The sequence below is a fragment of the Canis lupus genome, chromosome 15, assembly GCF_011100685.1.
Source record: "Canis lupus familiaris isolate Mischka breed German Shepherd chromosome 15, alternate assembly UU_Cfam_GSD_1.0, whole genome shotgun sequence".
NCBI lineage: Eukaryota > Metazoa > Chordata > Mammalia > Carnivora > Canidae > Canis > Canis lupus.
The window spans coordinates 44,125,806-44,143,890 of NC_049236.1; the positions used below are offsets into that span (position 1 = coordinate 44,125,806).

The 18,085-nt window shown below is 35.7% G+C and overlaps 1 protein-coding gene across 7 annotated transcripts in view; it reads right to left on the reverse strand.

The window, feature by feature from the left end:
- OTUD4 (OTU deubiquitinase 4) overlaps nucleotides 1-18,085 on the reverse strand; it is a 45,160-nt gene that overhangs the window by 16,220 nt on the left and 10,855 nt on the right. For all 7 annotated transcript variants that reach the window (XM_038558904.1, XM_038558903.1, XM_038558902.1 and 4 more), the window contains 10 exons: nucleotides 14,935-14,981; nucleotides 14,133-14,205; nucleotides 12,196-12,277; nucleotides 10,318-10,450; nucleotides 7,529-7,586; nucleotides 7,178-7,295; nucleotides 7,025-7,089; nucleotides 4,338-4,432; nucleotides 3,040-3,143; nucleotides 2,726-2,912 (listed from right to left, as the gene is read on the reverse strand). In XM_038558904.1, coding sequence (XP_038414832.1) covers nucleotides 2,726-2,912; nucleotides 3,040-3,143; nucleotides 4,338-4,432; nucleotides 7,025-7,089; nucleotides 7,178-7,295; nucleotides 7,529-7,586; nucleotides 10,318-10,450; nucleotides 12,196-12,277; nucleotides 14,133-14,205; nucleotides 14,935-14,981 — 962 coding nt within the window. The remainder of the gene's footprint in view (nucleotides 1-2,725; nucleotides 2,913-3,039; nucleotides 3,144-4,337; nucleotides 4,433-7,024; nucleotides 7,090-7,177; nucleotides 7,296-7,528; nucleotides 7,587-10,317; nucleotides 10,451-12,195; nucleotides 12,278-14,132; nucleotides 14,206-14,934; nucleotides 14,982-18,085) is intronic.

An 18,085-nucleotide genomic window follows, 5' to 3' on the forward strand; every position in this document is an offset into this window, starting at 1 on the left:
ATCCTTAAAAAAAAAAAAATCAGCCATTTAGTAGCCTATATGTATTTTCTTTAATATTTAAAACACTAAAGAGTACCTTTGTGTTCAAGGGAAAAAAATGTTTTTCTAATCTATTAAAAAAGTGAGAATTTTGTTAAAGGAAAATCTTAATTCTGTCTATGACCTTCATGTATGTACTTCACATTTTTAGGTTTCAAAAGTTAATATTCAAAATAAGCTAGTCCTCTTAGGTACTGTGCCTGCTCTGAATAAGATTCCACAGATGTTAGAGGAGTCTAATGTCCAAAAAGACTTTAGTCACAACCAGTTGATTAATGAATGACTCCAATTCTGTCTGCTGGGAGCAATAACCCACCAGGAGCCCTGAATGGCCCTGAGCACTGTTGCTCTGGCCATGCCAAGAATGCAAGGCCCTGACCACTCTTTACCCAGGCTAATTCTCAGGATTGTGTCTATACGACCAATCTTCAGAAATGAGGTAACATCCCTTCTTCTGACTGAATTTTAACCATTTGTTCTCATTAGAACTTTTGGTTTGTGAATATATATGTACTTTTTACACATATGTAAGGTATCCTTGTAGGGATACACAAAAATCTATAAACACTGGATGCCTCTACAGAAGGAAACTACATCACTGGGAAAATAGGGATAGGAAGAATTACGAGAATGAACAAACTTCGGAATGTTTCAGACTTTGAACAACATAAATTAATTTCCTATTCGTAATAGTTTGTTAGACTAAAAAGAAAAATGTAATTAATGAAGTACTGGTGTTCATGATTGAACTGTTCTTTCCAAATAGATATATTCAAATCCTAACCACTGGTACCTGTGCATATGATTTTATTTATAAATAGGGTCTTTACAGAAGTAATCAAGTTAAGATGAGGTCATACTAAGGTAGGGTGGGGTGGGCCCTAAACCCAATAGAACTAATATCCTTATTAGAAAAGAAACAGACACACAGGGAGAACACCATGTGATGACAGAGGCAGAAACCGGGGTGATAAATTCACCAGCTAGGGAACATCAAGGACTACAGGCAATAGGAGAAGTAGGAGAGGTATATGAAACACTCTCCCCTAGAGTGTTCAGAAAGAGCATATGGCCTTACTGACAACTTGATTTTAGACTTCTAGCCTCCAGACCCGGGAAAATAAATTTCTGTGGTTTTAAGCCATCCAGTTTGTGGTACCTTGCCATAGGCCCAGAAAACTAACAAGTATTTCGTGTATCTCAGCCTAAGAACCTACAACTCTACCTTGAAGATCTTCATTACATAAGCAGTCTTTAATGACAAAAAGTTAAGGGGGCGCCTGGGTGGTTCAGTCAGGCATCTGACTCCTGATTTTGGCTCACACCATGTTCTCAGAGTCCTCATAGTTGTGAGATTAAGCCCTACACAGATGAGGGTTTGCTGGAGATTCTCTCCCTCTCCTTCTCCCCCTGCACCTTCCCCAATTAGTGTGCTCTCTAAAATAAGTAAATAAATATCTTCTAAAAAAAGGAAAAAAGTACATTCCCAAGAAAGAGGACTGCCCAAAAGCCAGAAATAAAGGAACTTAAGACCAGAGCTTGGAAGCACATAAGCTGATGCCCAGGCAATTGGAAAAAGGAAGCTTGGAAGGACGAAGGCATTGGTCACAGTAACCTACAGTGGGGGCTCCAATGGCTAAATTTGCATGAAAAGGAAGGCCTCAACTAAAACACATCCTCTCAAAGTTCCTCCAAAGTGCTATATACTCCATAGAAAAGCAGATTAGGGAAAAAATAAAATGCACTGCACAGGAAAATTATGATCCTGAAGTTCATCTTGTCTCTGGATATTCAGACTAATATGCATGTTTACACTGACTTATAAAACTTATAGGCCCATTTTTTTTTTAAGATTTTATTTATTTACTCATGAGACACACACAGAGAGAGAGAGAGGCAGAGACACAGGCAGAGGGAGGAGCAGGCTCCATGCAGGGAGCCCGACATGGGACTCGATCCCGGGTTTCCAGGATCACACCCTGGGCCCAAGGCAGCGCTAAACCACTGAGCCACCCAGGCTGCCCTAGGCCCATTTAATATAAGGCACTTACCACAAACAACCCAAACTTATCAGAATAAAGTAAATTGAACATTTTGGTTAAGTTGGTTAAGTTCCTATATAAAGGGAACATTCGTAACCTAGGAATAGAAATGCAATTTGGCATTCAGTATTTAACAAAATGCAAGCTACCAGAAAACTATTAAGTGCAAGAATAAGGGATGCCTGGGTGGCTCAGTGGTTGGGTGGCTGCCTTCGGCTCAGGTCGTAATCCCAGGATCCAGATCAAGTCCCACATTGGGCTCCTGCAAAGAGCCTGCTTCTCCCTGTGCCTGTGCCTCTGCCTCTCTGTCTCTCATGAATAAACAAATAAATCTTAAAAAAAAAAAAAAAAAGTGCAAGAATAAGACTTTGCTGGGAATAAGGTCTCTCAAAACATCTGAAGAAAAATTATTCAAAAAAGATGCCTTGCCCTAAAATTACTTTGATTTATTTAAAGAAAATTAAACATTTAACTATACAGAACTAAAATCCTCACGTGGTATATTTAATCAACAATACTTTTACTGTTATAGTACAGACAAGTAAACGAACACAAAGTTGCAACTTTAAATTTAAATGCATGTAATGTGGCAGATGAAGGAAATGCCACTCAATTTATATTTCTCTTACATTCAGGAAAGTTACCTTATGATCTGTGAGGGTGTCCTATTAAGATTTTTGTGCTCACTGGAGGGTTTCTGAGACTGTGACCCTGCAGAATGACTAGAGAATGTATGTTGTCTTACTCCCGAAGGATGTTGGAGTCGAGGAGGTAGTGCTGATGGAGTTTTTATTGGCTTGCTTGGATTCTTTGGCCCTCTGTAATCCATGTCTGTGACAAGAAGCCAAAAATACTTTTTAAATAGTTTTCCTATTTAAAAAAATTCCAAGTACCAACATCCTCCCCTCCGCCCACAAAAAAAAAAAAAAAAAAAAAACTAATTTGATAAAATCCTAACCAGAGTGGAAATTTTGTCCAGAAGTGGAAGGTTTTCTCATCTTCTTTCCTGATACGGTGTTCCAGCTTTCTGAGGGAGGTGGTTTGAGGTTCTTCGGGGAGTGTCTTCAAAAGAAAAAAACTTATAACAACAAGGTATTCCTAGTAAAAATATCTACCTAAGTATTCTGCATGAGTATTTTTAACTTACAAAATAAATTAGTTTTAGTTCTTATTTAAAAATTAAAGTACAAAGCACTTAGCAATCCAGATGTAATTCTAATCAACTAAGATGACATAAATCAAAAGCATATTTTCTAACCTAAAAAAACGGAAGACTAAAAGGCCTTAAACACAATCTAAGCAAAAGATTGGATAAAAAAAAGGAATGACTTTATTCTGTTAACTGTGATGATGATACTACAGTTAATGTGGGGAGGGAAGAGTTCTTACTATGTTAGAGAAACATAAGCATCTAGGTGTCTATTAAAAAATGATGGGATGTCAAAAAGATATTCTAAATAAGGTACTGTCTCATCCTGAACAGGTAAGAGACAGAGAAAAAGTTGTAATATAACGAACATTTGAGACAGGAAGAATATTTAAGATTAAATATGTAACAAAAGAATAAGATTTTATAAAAATAAATTGCTCAGCACTTAAAAAAAAAAGAAATGATGTGGTATCTGGGATTTGCTTTTAAATATTCAATTCCATTCCCATTTTTTTAAAAGGGGGTTAGGGAGAAGAGATTAGAAAAAGATTGCCAAACACTGTTAGTTGCTAAAACAGGGAGATCCTTACGGTGGGGTTTACTACACTCTCTTTAGATTTGTGTTATGTTTGAAATTTTCCCAGTAAAGTTTTAGGTGTGACTTATTACCCTGTTTCCTAATAGAGACAATGGAAACAAAAGGCGCTATAACATAAGACTCAACCACAGCAAGTCAACCACAGCATTTTACCGCTCCATGTGACAAACATCTAGGGAAATCTAAGTACATGCAATACAGTACTAACTGAAAATTCGAAATGAATATGGTCCCCGTCCTCCAATGCTCCCCACTTAACAGTTAGGATAGAATCAATTTCCCAAACTGCCTTTGTGAAGAATGACACATTTTAAACTGTAAGCAGCAAGTTTTTAAAATCTGTTCATATGGAAAACACAAATGTGAACTTGAGTTCTAAACGAATACATTTTCTACACATTGGCAATATCTTTGACTAATTTACAAACACACAGGGCCATTTAGAAATCCTCATGATTACAATAAGTGGGAGAGACAATAAACGCCTTAGTTGAAGAGCAATACATACTTCTTTCCAAGTTCTTCAACCAAAACTGGTCCATTCTCCGAGTGAACCCCTGGAAAGTCTGCATTAGAAAATTTTCCATTGTGATCCAACCTGACCTGTTGAACAATTCCAGAAAGAAAAATCAGTCACTTGTTTCCTTTGCATCAGTGATCACCTTTGAAATTTTTATTTTGTTTTCAATGAAAAAGAAAATGACTATACAATGTTAAAAACACAATCAAGTTCAAAAGGGTACACCATAGTGTTTTTCTGACCTCCCAGACCTCTGTACCTCTAGCCAAATTACTTTTCTTTGTTTATACTTTCAAAATTTTATAAAATGTTTCTCTCCGTAATTCAGGGAGAAGCAGGAGCACAACCTATCAAGGCTCCAAACAAGAGTGGCAGCATGCCCTGGTTCTGAACAAAAGGCTATAGCACCGCATACACCAAGGTTCTAGGCCTGTCTTTTTTATTTACCAGCAATATGACCTCTGGCAAGTTACTGATTTCATGCTTCAGTGTCCTCACATGCAAAATGGAGCTAATAATAGTACCTAGGTCATAGGCCTCATGGAGATGGAATGAGGTACATATGATATACAAAAAGGACACTACTAACTTGTACACAGCAACCACTCTATAAATGAGAGCAACTAATATTTACTATTATCTTCTCACTTTTCCAATATTTAAAATGTGTAACTGTGACCTTTCTTCTCCATAAAAATAGAACCATGACATATTCTCTAATACACAATTCATATTACCTAATAGCAAACCGACAAGAGGAAGTCTTTAGGTTTCTTCCCAGAATCAAACGGTACTCAGTGAACAGGGCACCTGCCAATCACTGCTCTAGGGGCCCGATGTAGGTAGCACTGCTGCAAGTTAACCTCCCACTTCTTTTAGAAGATCCAAGTCCTAAAGCTGATGTCTCCACCTTCATTAACCACAAAAGGACACTTTGCCTTCCTCTCTTCAACAGTCTAGCAATAAAACAGATCCTTCTGAAGTTAATCTATATCGAAAGTTTAAACTACACCTTAAATGCTTGAGTAAATAAGGATAACCTTTGAGTCACAGCAGTTTCCATCGCAGAATTTCAATTAAATTTTACCCAAATGAGAAGTCTACTAGGTATAAAAACAAAATACTCTAAAAAAGAAAAAAACTATTTCAAATATCTGCTTTACCATCTACTTTACCAACAGCACCTATGTGACCAAAAACAACTGCAACGTGAAAGGAAGCAAGCTTGATTTAAAATAACAAATAACAGTTTTAGAAATGCACCATAAGAGAAGTAATCCTCTGTTAAGGGGGAGAGAGAAGGGAGGAGAGGCCCTAAGCCCTAGATTCACTCTTCTGTTTTATCCAAGTTTTCCAAATCACTATAACAAAAGATTCCATAATTCTGTTCTGTGATTATAATACGTTTCTAACAATTCTGTAAGGAAGAACATAAATGAATCATATCCTCTTCTTCCTTTTCTTTCAATACCTCAGAATCAGAACACTTTTTAAGTTCTTAAGAAAGGTAGTAGTCTGTCACTGATGCTGATATAATCCTGGTCAATCAGATACTTTTCACAAGGCACTTTACCACACAGGAAATGAGTGTTAACCTCCAAGAGCAAGGAAAAATGTCTGTCATTGGCTATTTTAAAGTAATTTAAAAAGGCAACACTTCACTGAAAACTATTTTTTATGAAAATTACCTCCAAATAATTTTTGTGTACATAGGTTGTTTTGAAAATATTAGTTTTTCCATAAATAAAAAATAGAAAAAGAACCTTGGAAATTATCCAGTTTCTCCAGCCTTGCATATTGACCCTAGAGACTGGACAAGTCTTTCTTGGGCGGGGGGGGGTTGTTCAGAGCATCGTAGGATGTTTGGCAGTATCCCTGGCTTCTACCCAGATGTCAGTAGCACCTCCCAGGTTGTGACTACAAAAGGTTTCTGCAAACACTGCCAAATGAGGAGTGAGGACTGCGAAATCACTCCAAATTGAGAACTGATCTAATCCAACATTCCCCTTTAACAACCAGCTACTGTAGACCAGTACAATAGTTTATTCAAATTAAACGGCAAAACTCCTTTCACTGCTATTCACTCTTTCTTAATCCTACAGAAAACTTTTTTGTATCTATCAAAATCTTCCAGGATGACTTTCATAAAACAAAAATAGCCTATAATGTCAAGTTTGAATCAATTTTGGTAATTTGCTAACTGTAATGAAAATATCTAAAAATCTAAGATGTTATCGTTACTTCTTTCAAACAAGTAGTATCAAACACTGACACTGTTCTTAAGGATCATTTGATGAGATGTCATGGTTTTTATAAACATACAGTTTTGGTAATGTATTCTAATGGGTCAAAAAGCTAAATATTTACAACTATTAAAATATGTATGTGAAATCTCATACTAATAACACATTCAAACTTAAACTGTTTTTTCTTAGTTCCTATCAGAATCAATTAAGATTTCAAGTAAAATCGGGGCATCTGGGTGGCTCAGTGGTTGAGGGTCTGTCTGCCTTTGGCTCAGGTCGTGACCCCGGGGGTCCTAGGGTAGACTCCCACATCAGGTTCCCCACAGGGAGCCTGCTTCTCTGCCTAGGTCTCTCATGAATAAATAAAATCTTAAAAAAAAAAAAAAAAAAGAAGAAGATTTCATGTGAAATCTTTTATCTATCACTTACTTGGCATTTATCTCCAACTTCATACTGTAAGCCAGCAGCAATGGAATAATCACGTTTTTGTTGAGCTGTAAACAATATCAGTATAATATCAAGTTGACTTAATTATTTTCAAGTGACACAAAGAAAATTTATAGAAAATATTGTTTAACTTACCTTGCTTAGACTTCAGCCAAATTTCATATTCCACATTTCTATAGACTGCTGGATTGAGTGACTTAAGAACCTTTCTAGACAAAGGGAGGCTAGAAGAGTTCCCATTGTTTTTCGGGTGCTAAACAAACAAAGTCAGGAAGTCCAATCAACACAGAAATGCTTTTAAAAACATTTTTGTTTGAGATACGTGTAAGAGTAAAATCAAAAGAAGAAAACTTAAAAAATTAGGAAGTCACCAAATATTTTCTGAACCAGATGATTCTGACTCCATTAAAATTGTACAAGAAAAAATGAAGACTAAATTCATGTGCTTATATGGAGAAAGTAGTTAAAACCATTAAATAAAAATACCTGATCACTTGACAAAGCTTTAACTCCATTCACATCATTAGCAGTTGTAGTTTTACTTCTACAAAGGAAAAAAAATATAACCACAATTAAAAGTACAAAAATGTGTTCATGAATAACTTATATTAACACCACATAAAAATCTCCAGTCACAACTAAATCCCAAATAATCAAAGATACAGTCCAGTGAGCTCATACAAGCTTTAGTGTAGGGATGCATTTTTAAACACACACACGCGTATGCATATTAAGATAAAAATCAAAACTTTTATCAGTACTTCTTTGTGTAAGGGCCAATCATCAAGAAAACAGAAACAAAACTGAAATTTGGGTAGACAGAAAAATTGAGTTTATTAAACATTTAATATAAAAATTTCCTTTCAATATGCAATGCAGATATTCCACAACAATCTAATTAGAGCAGACACAAACTAAGTAAATAATCAGTATGTGAAATGATGATCTTAAGTGCCATCTATGCAGTGGGGTGGGGTCCAGGTCGCAGAAATGATAACGCTGAGACATAGGTTTGAATAGTAAAAACTGAGATGAAGAAAGGACTTGCTAAGATGCCTTTCTGAATAAAGAATTAAAGGTGTTGATAGAAAAAAAAAATAAAAATAAAGGTGTTAATAGCAAATGACTATTGAGTATTCTGGGCAGAGAGGACAGCAAGTGGAAAAGACTCTGGGGTGGCCAAGAAATTGGCAAAGCAGGAACACAGTGATGGCAGTTTGAATGGAAGAGGAGATGAGACTACCTGTAGTCTTCTGTCCTATAATTCCTCCAGTCAATCTCTAGTCTTCAGGACAATCTCCAAACCTGTCCTTAAATGCAGCAATATTTAAGAGACCCCAAGTATCTAGTCTAGACTAAAAAAAATTGCCCATAATCCCCACTACTTCAGGATGACCAATATGACATCCTTGGTCTTTCCACCTTATTACCTAACTATGCCTATTTAGTGTACCATAATTATGCAGCATTCTTCCCTAATTGAAGTCTTACCCTCCTTAAGCCAGACATGATGCAAGTGAAAAGAAACGTTATTTATTCAACAAAAGTTAATTTTAAAAAGGCTTCCATGTTGGGAAGCCTGGGTGGTGCAGTCAGTTGGGCATCCAATTCTTAGTTTCAGCTTCAGTCATTATCTCAGGGTCATGAGACTGAGCCCACATCAGGCTCTGTGCTAAGTGTGGAGTCTGCCCAAGATTCTCCCTCTCCCTCTGCCCCTCCCATTTGTGCACTCCTGCAGCGTGTGCACTCTCTCGCTCTCATATAAATAAAATCTTTGGAGGAATAAAAGGCTTCCATGTTCCACGGGTTATACACTAGCACAGAATAAAAAGACTACACATTACAATGAACACAACTTTCCTCATAAACTTCTTCAACTTAGGGCAGCCTGGGTTGCTCAGTGGTTTAGCGCCGCCTTCAGCCCAGGGTGTGATCCTGGAGACCCGGGATCGAGTCCCCCATGTCAGGCTCCCTGCATGGAGCCTGCTTCTCCCTCTGCCTGTGTCTGTGCCTCTCTCTCTCTCTCTCTCTCTCTGTCTCTGTGTCTCTCATGAATAAATTTTAAAAAATCTTTAAAAAAAAAAAAAAAAAAGGATCAGAATGGGATGCCTGAGTGGCTCAGCAGTTAAAGTGCCTGCCTTCAGCCTCAGGGCATGATCCTGGAGTCCCAAGATCCGAGTCCCACATCAGCCTCCCTGCATGGAGCCTGCTTCTCCCTCTGCCTCTCTCTTCTCTCTCTCTCTGTGGCTCTCAAGAATAAATAGAATCTTTAAAAAATAATAATAAGGATCAGAAAAATGTAACTCAACAAATGCCTGGTATTTCAGACAAAAGGAGATAGATTTCAAGTATTTAATAAAGAATTAGATACCCTAAAGCTTGATTCCATTTACAGTACGTAATACCAAGGAGGATACTTTCATACTCCCACACACTAGGAATAAAATACTTTTATCTTCACTAGGAATGGAACAGGGTAGGTTCTAATAGAGAGTAAATGTTTTAATATTGTTAATAAAAACTAAAAAATGTTGGACACAGTATCTAGAAACTAGACTACACACATTACACACTATTTCCTTTAATTCTTACAAATTCCCTCCTTCAAGGAAATACTAACATATCTCAATTTTATATAGAATTGGGGCTTCCTAGTGAACTTCAATAACTTGCCCCAAGTCTAGTTACTTGCAAGGAAGCCAGGATTGAAACCAGATTTGGCTGTCTATAGCCCCAAGCTCTTAACCATTACCCTACACATCCTGTGTGGAAAATAAAAGCCTCAGAGACTCTATGTTAAAAGGTGTTTGTTCACAATCTGAAACAGAGGCATTATCCAGAACTGTTCACATACTTGTGCCCTAACTTGGGATTATTTTCTATAAAGAAAGAGAAAGGCATTATCTAAAGTAAGGAAACAATAACGGTCACAGAAATAAAATGGTCATTTTTTTCATCACTGGATATGCAAACAAATGACATGTTAACCTTAAAAATTTTACAATACATACAGGCAAGGCTTAATCTATTATACACATATACATCTAGATTGTGTAGAAATAGAGCCTATCAACCAAAAACATCAACTTTCAAACACAGTCCTGTAATAAAAATTAGATTAAATCAGTGGCAAGAAAAAAGAAACCTATACTGCAAACTGCTATATCTTAGGAATACATGATACCTCAATATGTGAGGCAACTGCATGCCTCACATTCCTTATTGAACTGTTTCTTTACAGGGCACTGTATTTTAGGACTTAAATTCATTCTTACTTGCAACTGTCATCCTCTGAATCTGATATTTCACTGTTGTTTTCATCAGCTACTTCAGAGGGGTCTAGTCCCATCAAGATTTTACTAACATCAGTTTTAAATACCTTCTCATACAACAATTCATAAAGGAGAGCTGCAATTAATAAGAGAAATATTATGCAACATTAATTTTATGTTTTAACACAAAATTGACAATATCTATTGCACAGGTTTCCAAAATCCTAACTAGGGGACCTATAACATTTTATGATCAATAACACAATTTAACCAAAAAGTTACCTAGAGAACAACTAGAATTTCTATCTCTGTAATTAACTTGAAATCATTACATAAAATACTGCCATTTTAAAACACAAAAAGGTATCACAACCATGAAACAAGTATGACAGTAAAACCTAAACATGCATACTGAGCAATTACTGCATTCCATGCACTGTGCAAAGCCTTTACATATATTCATATTTAATCCCTGGCACAGCAAAGTATTATTATTCTAACAGTACAAATTAGGAAACTTGAGAATTAGAGGTCACACAACCTGCTCAACCTTAAGAGACATGGACAGAAACATTAAAATTCCTAGAAGAGGATAACTTTTCATGAGGGACTCAAAAGACAACTATCAAAAAATGCATTCTGAGCAGCCATGAAAGGAAAGAAGCATAATCAACTTTTTTTGCTTTAAATACATAACAAAACCTCTAGAAAATATAGATTACCAAACAGTCACAAAGACATTACACATAGTATCTGGGATTCTCACTTGGTTATACTGCAGTGATCTTTATGAAACTAAAAATTCATCAACAATAGGTGCCCACCCTCTAAATGAGTCCCCAAGGAGACCACCTTCTCACAGATCACCTTTCTTCCATTCCTGGTATCATCCAACCCACAGGCACTGAGAAGTACAGGTAAGGTAGGCTATGAGCTAGCCTTTCGAAAGCTGAAATGTCTAGATTTTAACCAGTTGGGAGAGGAGGACATAGTCCAGGATACAGACAGCTAGACTTTCACAACTTAAAACAGATCCATCAATTTCTAAAATTGCATTACACATTACACATATCTTTACTGATCACCACTAGCTGAACAAAGGAGGAAAAATTTGTTACATTCCTAGCACTGATGCTCTGTATGAGTGATGTGCACTTTGTCAGACAGATGATAAAGGGTAAGAATGTAGAAAGGAACTACTAGAGCAGTAATTCTCAACTTGGGAAGAAGAGGGGATTTTTATCCTTCCAGGAAATTCCTGGCAAAATGTGAAGAGATTTTGTTTTGTTTGTTGCAATGGAAAAGAGAGCTCTCTACATGGTACATGCCAGGGATACTACTAAACATCCCACAATGCACAGAACAGCTCTAAAGAATTATCCGGCCCAAAATGTCAGTAGTGCCAAGATTAAGAAACCCTGTTCTAGAGGCAAATCAATCAAATACATGCTTGATTTGCTTATTCAGATTTTCAAGCCCTAGACCAACAGCTTTAAAAACACATATGGGGACACCTGGGTGGCTCAGCAGTTGAGCATCTGCCTTTGACTCGGGGCATGATCCCGGAGTCCCAGGATCGAGTCCCCCATCAGGCTTCCTGCATGAAGCATGCTTCTCCCTCTGCCTATGTCTCTGCTTCTCTCTGTGTGTCTCTATTACTGAAATGAATTACTGCAGGAAAGAACTCTGTAATTACAAGTCAAACTCAAGCTACTAGCTCCATTTTTCCCTAGTCAAACATGTTTTTATTACAGTATTAGTATTTTTCCTAATCTAAGATTCTTAGTATATCTTTGTATACAACAAAACAGACTTGTTTGCATTTAAGACTGTATAGCTTAGAAATAGAACTCCCTATACAAACACAAGGGTGATACTCACACTGACACATTGCAGAGTTCTCTTTATACTTTATGGGATAGACAATATCATAATGATTTCCATTTGAAAAACACAGTAATACCTGAAAGGAAAAAATTAAAGACACCTTTCAGTCCTTCATTTATGAAACTTACATAGAAACTTTTATCTCAAATTTTTCTGAATTGCTAGTAATTTCCAAATAGAAAATGATTATTTTAGGAGGGCCTCGGTGACTCAGTCAGTCAAGCGTCTGATTCTTGATTTCAGCCCAGCTCTAGATCTCAGGATCCAGAGTTCAAGCCCCGAGTTGGGCTGCATGCTGGGCATGGAGCTTACTTAAAAGAAAAGATTACTGGGCCACCTGGGTGGCTCAGCGGTTGAGAGCCTCTGCCTGTCGTTTGATCTTAGAATTCTGGGATCAAGTCTCCCATTGGGCTCCCAGCAAGGAGCCTGCTTCTGCCTCTGCCTCTCTCTCTGTGGCTCTCATGAATAAATAAAATCTTTACAAAAGAAAAGAAAAGAAAAAAAAGAAAAGAAAAGAAAAGAAAAGAAAAGAAAAGAAAAGAAAAGAAAAGAAAAGAAAAGAAAAGAAAAGAAAAAGATTATTTTAGAGCAACCTAGGCTTTGATGTGGTCAACTATGGTATATCCAATGTTAAAATGTTACACAGCTATTAAATCAAAAAGTTCTTAATGACCTGGGGAAATGCTTATGGGATCACAAAAAATATACACAACACAATTTCAACTACTTAAAAAACAAGACAGTTAAAAGATGTAAGAAAATACTAAATACTCCAAAACCTTATTAAGATGCTTACCTCTGAGAGGCACAATCAAAAGTCAATTTTTTTCTGCTGCTTTACAGTTTTGTTTTGTTTTTAAAGATTTTATTTATTCATGAGAGACAGGGGCGGGGGAGAAGCAGGCTCCATGCAGGCCGACAGGGGACTCAATCCCAGGTCTCCAGGATCACGCCCCAGGCTGACTGTGGCGCTAAACCGCTGAGCCACCCGGGCTGCCCGCTGCTTTATAGTTTTAAAGTACTTTCTAAATAGTCAATTACTGGAGATCTCTGGGTGGCTCAGTGGTTTGGCGCCTGCCTTCGGCCCAGGGCGTGATCTTGGGGTCCGGGGATCAGGTCCCACATCAGGCTCCCTGCATGGAGCCTGCTTCTCCTCTGTGTGTCTGCCTATGTGTCTCTCATGAATAAATAAAATATTTTTTAAAAATTTAAATAAATAGTCAATTACTTATGCAAGGAGAAATAAACACTGATTTTGTTTGGATTATGTCATATTCCAAAACCTATATGGGAAAGGCCTAATAAAGAGCCAAGCACCCTAGAAACTCTCAAATCCTTTTTATAAAAGGTAGTTACTTCACTCAATTCCCCTCCCCCTTACCATAGCATGATGACAAAACACTTCAACTTGGCCTGGATGATTCCAAAACAGCTAATTAATACAAAGTTCTCTTAACAATGAATCAATTGAGGGTTTTTTTTTCCCTTTCTAGTCCTCAAATAATTTTTCAGTTGATTGCAGTTTATGACTAGATAATAACACCTCAACCAGTAAGTTATCTTTGTAAGGAAAAATATATTACTATTACCCAAGTATTTTTGGAAACAATGGCAGAACTTGCTTTCACAAGTTATTTTACTACTTGACGTTTATAGTGATGCAAAACAGTCTAGTTAATAATGTACACTAGTATCTCAAGATTTTTCCCTCTCGTGAAATGTTCTGATAGCATTCAACACAGTGATTTGTGGGGAAAAAAACAAATACAAAATATGACTCAATAATGATTAACAGGAACTTTAAATAAAATTATCATAATGTTCCTACAAAAGTATTTCAAAAGGTCACCTTAAAATTATAGCTTAGAAGGTCAAGGTGGTAAGTGTTTCTTTTACTTAAATTCTTTAGAAACACTTAGAAAAATTCTTACCTTCTCAGGAAAATTATTTTCAGTTACTTGTGAAGGAGAAACATTTGGTTCCCGATAAATAATAAAATCTTTCCTGAAAATAAAATTTAGCAATTACTTCTCAGGAAACATATTTCTTGATTTAAACATTTGTTCATTCATTCACGAAGAGCCTAATATGTGCGAAGCCATGTTCCAGGCAGTATAGAGCAGTCAACAAGATAGTAAATACAGTAAGTTGTAAAAACACCAATATGAAAGTACCTTTTTAAAAAAGTAAAACTTCAAAAAAATAAAAATAAAAAAATAAAAATAAAATTAAAAAAATAAAAAATAAAAAAGTAAAACTTCAAATACATTAACTTCAGATATAATTCTAAAAAGAGACTCTAAAATAACAGAAATTGTGAAGACAAAATTTTATACAGACATTTCAAAACGAAAAAATAAAGCATTCACCTGCTCTTCTCCCAAACGTAGTTTAATAGTAATATGGTGTTTTTCCTGTTTCTAGTGGCTATCTGATGCTACCAGCCCTGACAAAGTAGGAAATCATTCCTCTATCAAGTTAATAAGTGATAATCATATTTATAAGCCTGGAAAAATGTCTGTACTCCTTTCCAAAAATATTTTGAGAATTACAATTTCTAAATGCTGGCATATTTAATGTCAAAATCTAATTGGTGCACTTAATTTTTTTTTTAATTAGAAAAGATATTTCACAATCAAGGCATAAAACTGTTTTGCTATTTTAATAATTTTAATATAATGGAATATGCTAATTTCCCACTCACTCTTTTACTTATGTTACTACAGTGCTTACCTGTACATAAGAGAAAGGGCACTTATTTCCACTTGTCCAACCCATTCCTGTAATTGAAGAAAAAAGTTGTCACTTAAGTATCTCATACTTCTACAATACCTTAATATATACTTTTGTACAATATACCTAATGAGCTAGAAAAAGCCCAATAATATTATTAGTATTGATTATGAAAACACGTATATAAAATGGACCTTATATAACTAAAAAGCTACTTAAAAAAAATAGCCTAAGCCTATGTTATGAAAATACTCAGTAACACAAGGTGACATGATAGTTCCTATTGTTGTGTTAAGACCATGGAGTGGCATCTCCAAGTGGAGAACCTGCTGAAGGCAAGGGCTTTGTCCTCTAACCTCCTAGCACCCAGGACAGAGCTTGGAACATGTTATATGCCCAAAAAATTAGATGTTGAATAGAAGGAGAACTCAGGAATCAGAAAAGATAAAAAAGGAGTAGGTCTGTTATTTTTAGGGTAATTAAAAGTACAAAGAAAACAGTGTGCTAGCAATCTTTCTGACATGAGATAGAAATTCTATAGTCACTACAGCCCTAGAGGAGTCACTTTACATCTTTAAGCCTTTTAGAAGGAAACAGCCAGTATATATCAAAATTTTAAGTATCTACATATACCCTTTGACCCAGCAATTCAAATTCTGTGTATCTATCCTAAAGTATTTCATATGTCCACAAAAGTGTACATAAACAAAGATGTTCACTGTAGCTATTTGTAATAGTTTAAAAAAAATTTTTTTTAAAGAAAGCCTACATATTTTACTAATAGGAAAGGAATAATCAAATAATTTATGGTTCATCCACACCACGTATGACACACCATGCAATCATTTAAGAATGAGGTATACCTATATAAACTGACTTGGAAAGATCAGTCAGACTATTAAGTATAAGAAGTCAGTCATGGGGCACTTGATCGAGCCTCAGTCAGGCTCCATGCTCAGCAAAGTCTGCTTGAGATTCTCTCTCTCCCTCCACTTCTCCCCTTGCTCATTCGTGCACACACTCACTCTCTAAAATGAATTAATTAAATCATTAAAAAAAAAAACCCATTTGGGTAAAAGAAACAAAAAGGTACTTTAATACATGTATGTGCAGGTGTACGAGGACTAGAAGGATACATCCTAATCTGACAGTGGAGACAGGAAATCCAAGATGAGGGAAACGAAGTATTTTCACTCTTTATTCTGTATTAAATCTTTTACTATAAGAATGCATTCCTATACTACTTGTGAAATTACTAAAGACTTAATATCAAGACACACTAAAAATAATAAGCTATGGTAAGTGAATGCTGCTACTTTTTCCTTTAAAGAAAAGAAATTTGAGGTAAGGAAAAGATATTTTTATCTCGGGCAAGGATAATCTTTCCCCTAGAGATTTTTCATTCTAATAGTTCTTAAAAGTTGACTCTGATTTTCAAAATGAAATGGGTACGATATATTAAAATAGATTTCTTTAAATAGGTCTCTGCCAAACAATCATGGCTTCTCATAAACTGCTACAAGTGACATTCTGCTGTAGAGAAAATCTTCACTCAAACCAGTTTGCTTATATCACAAACATAAGCTACATCTAACTCCATACAAAAGGTGTTAAATCACTTTTAAAAAAGGAAAATTATTCTATTACTGTCAACATAATATCATCTCTCAAATAATGAACTATTTTATAAGTGCTTATTAATCTCCAGAATAAATTTGTTGTAGTCTAGTTAAATAAACAATGGCTATCATAGTATCTTCTCTAACCGCGGTCAATTTTAAATTACAAAAAGTACCTATGTTCTACCATTGTCTTCCAACTTAAAGCTGTAATTTTATTTACTCATCACTTCTTACAATGTTTAACATACTTCCTTATGGTAGGTGACAATGAGCATTTCTATAAAATCTGTTTTAAACTGGACACCTGGGTGGCTCAGCAGTTGAGCATCTGCCTTCGGTTCTGGGGTGATCCCGGGATCATGTCCCACATCAGGCTTCCTGCATGGACCCTGCTTCTCCCTCTGCCTGTGTTTCTGCCTCTCTCTGTCTCTCATGAATGAATGAATGAATGAATGAATAAATAAATAAATAAATAAATAAATAAATAAATAAATAAATAAAACCTATAAATAAGTAAATAAAATAGAAATCTGTTTTAACTAATGAACTAGATCAAAAACATCGAATTTAAATGTTCAATAGTTACTAAAAACAAACCTTTCTAAGGATGCCATTAAGAAAATGAAAAGATAAAGTTAGAAGAAAATATTTGAAAACTACATATCCAATACAGAATTTATATCCAGTAAAAAGAATTCTTACAAATTCTTACAATAAAACCAGCATAACAAAAGATGGGCAAAATCTTTGAACAGACACTTCACCAACAAAGATACATGGATGGCAAATGAGCACATGAAAAAATGTTCAACATTAGAGAAATAAATGTAAGTTAAAACCATCATGACATACCACTACACAACCACCAGAACAGCTACAATTTCATAGGCTGACAAGACTGAATGTTAACAAAGACATAGAACAGTTGAAATTTTTGTACATTGCCAATGAGAAAGTAAAATGGCAGGGCCACTTGGAAAGAGTTTGGCAGTTTCTCATGAAGTTAAGCATAAATTCACCATATGACAGACCAATTCCACTCCTAAGTGTTAATCCGAGAGAAAAGAAAACATATGTCCACATGAACACTTATAGGCAAATATTCTTGGCAGTTTTAATCATGAAACAGTCTAAAACTGGAAAGAACTCAAATATTCATAAAATGATAAATGGACGAGCAAATTCCGGTACATCCGTATAATGAACAACCATTCATCAATAAAAAGGAGCCCAACGACTGATACACCCAACAATAACATGGATGAGTCTCCATGTGTTTTCATTAGGCTAACTGAAAGAAGCCAGATACCTAAGACTATAAACTATATCATTCCATTTATATATAGTCTAGAAAAGGCAAAACTTAACAAAGCATATCAATGATTGCCAACAACCAGAAGGTGGGAAAAAGGGATTAAGTGCAAAAGGGCACAGGGAACTTTGTGAAGTGATGGAAATGTCCCATTGTGTTTGTAGTGGTAGTTATACAACCGTATACCTTTGTCAAATCTCATCAAATTATACACTTA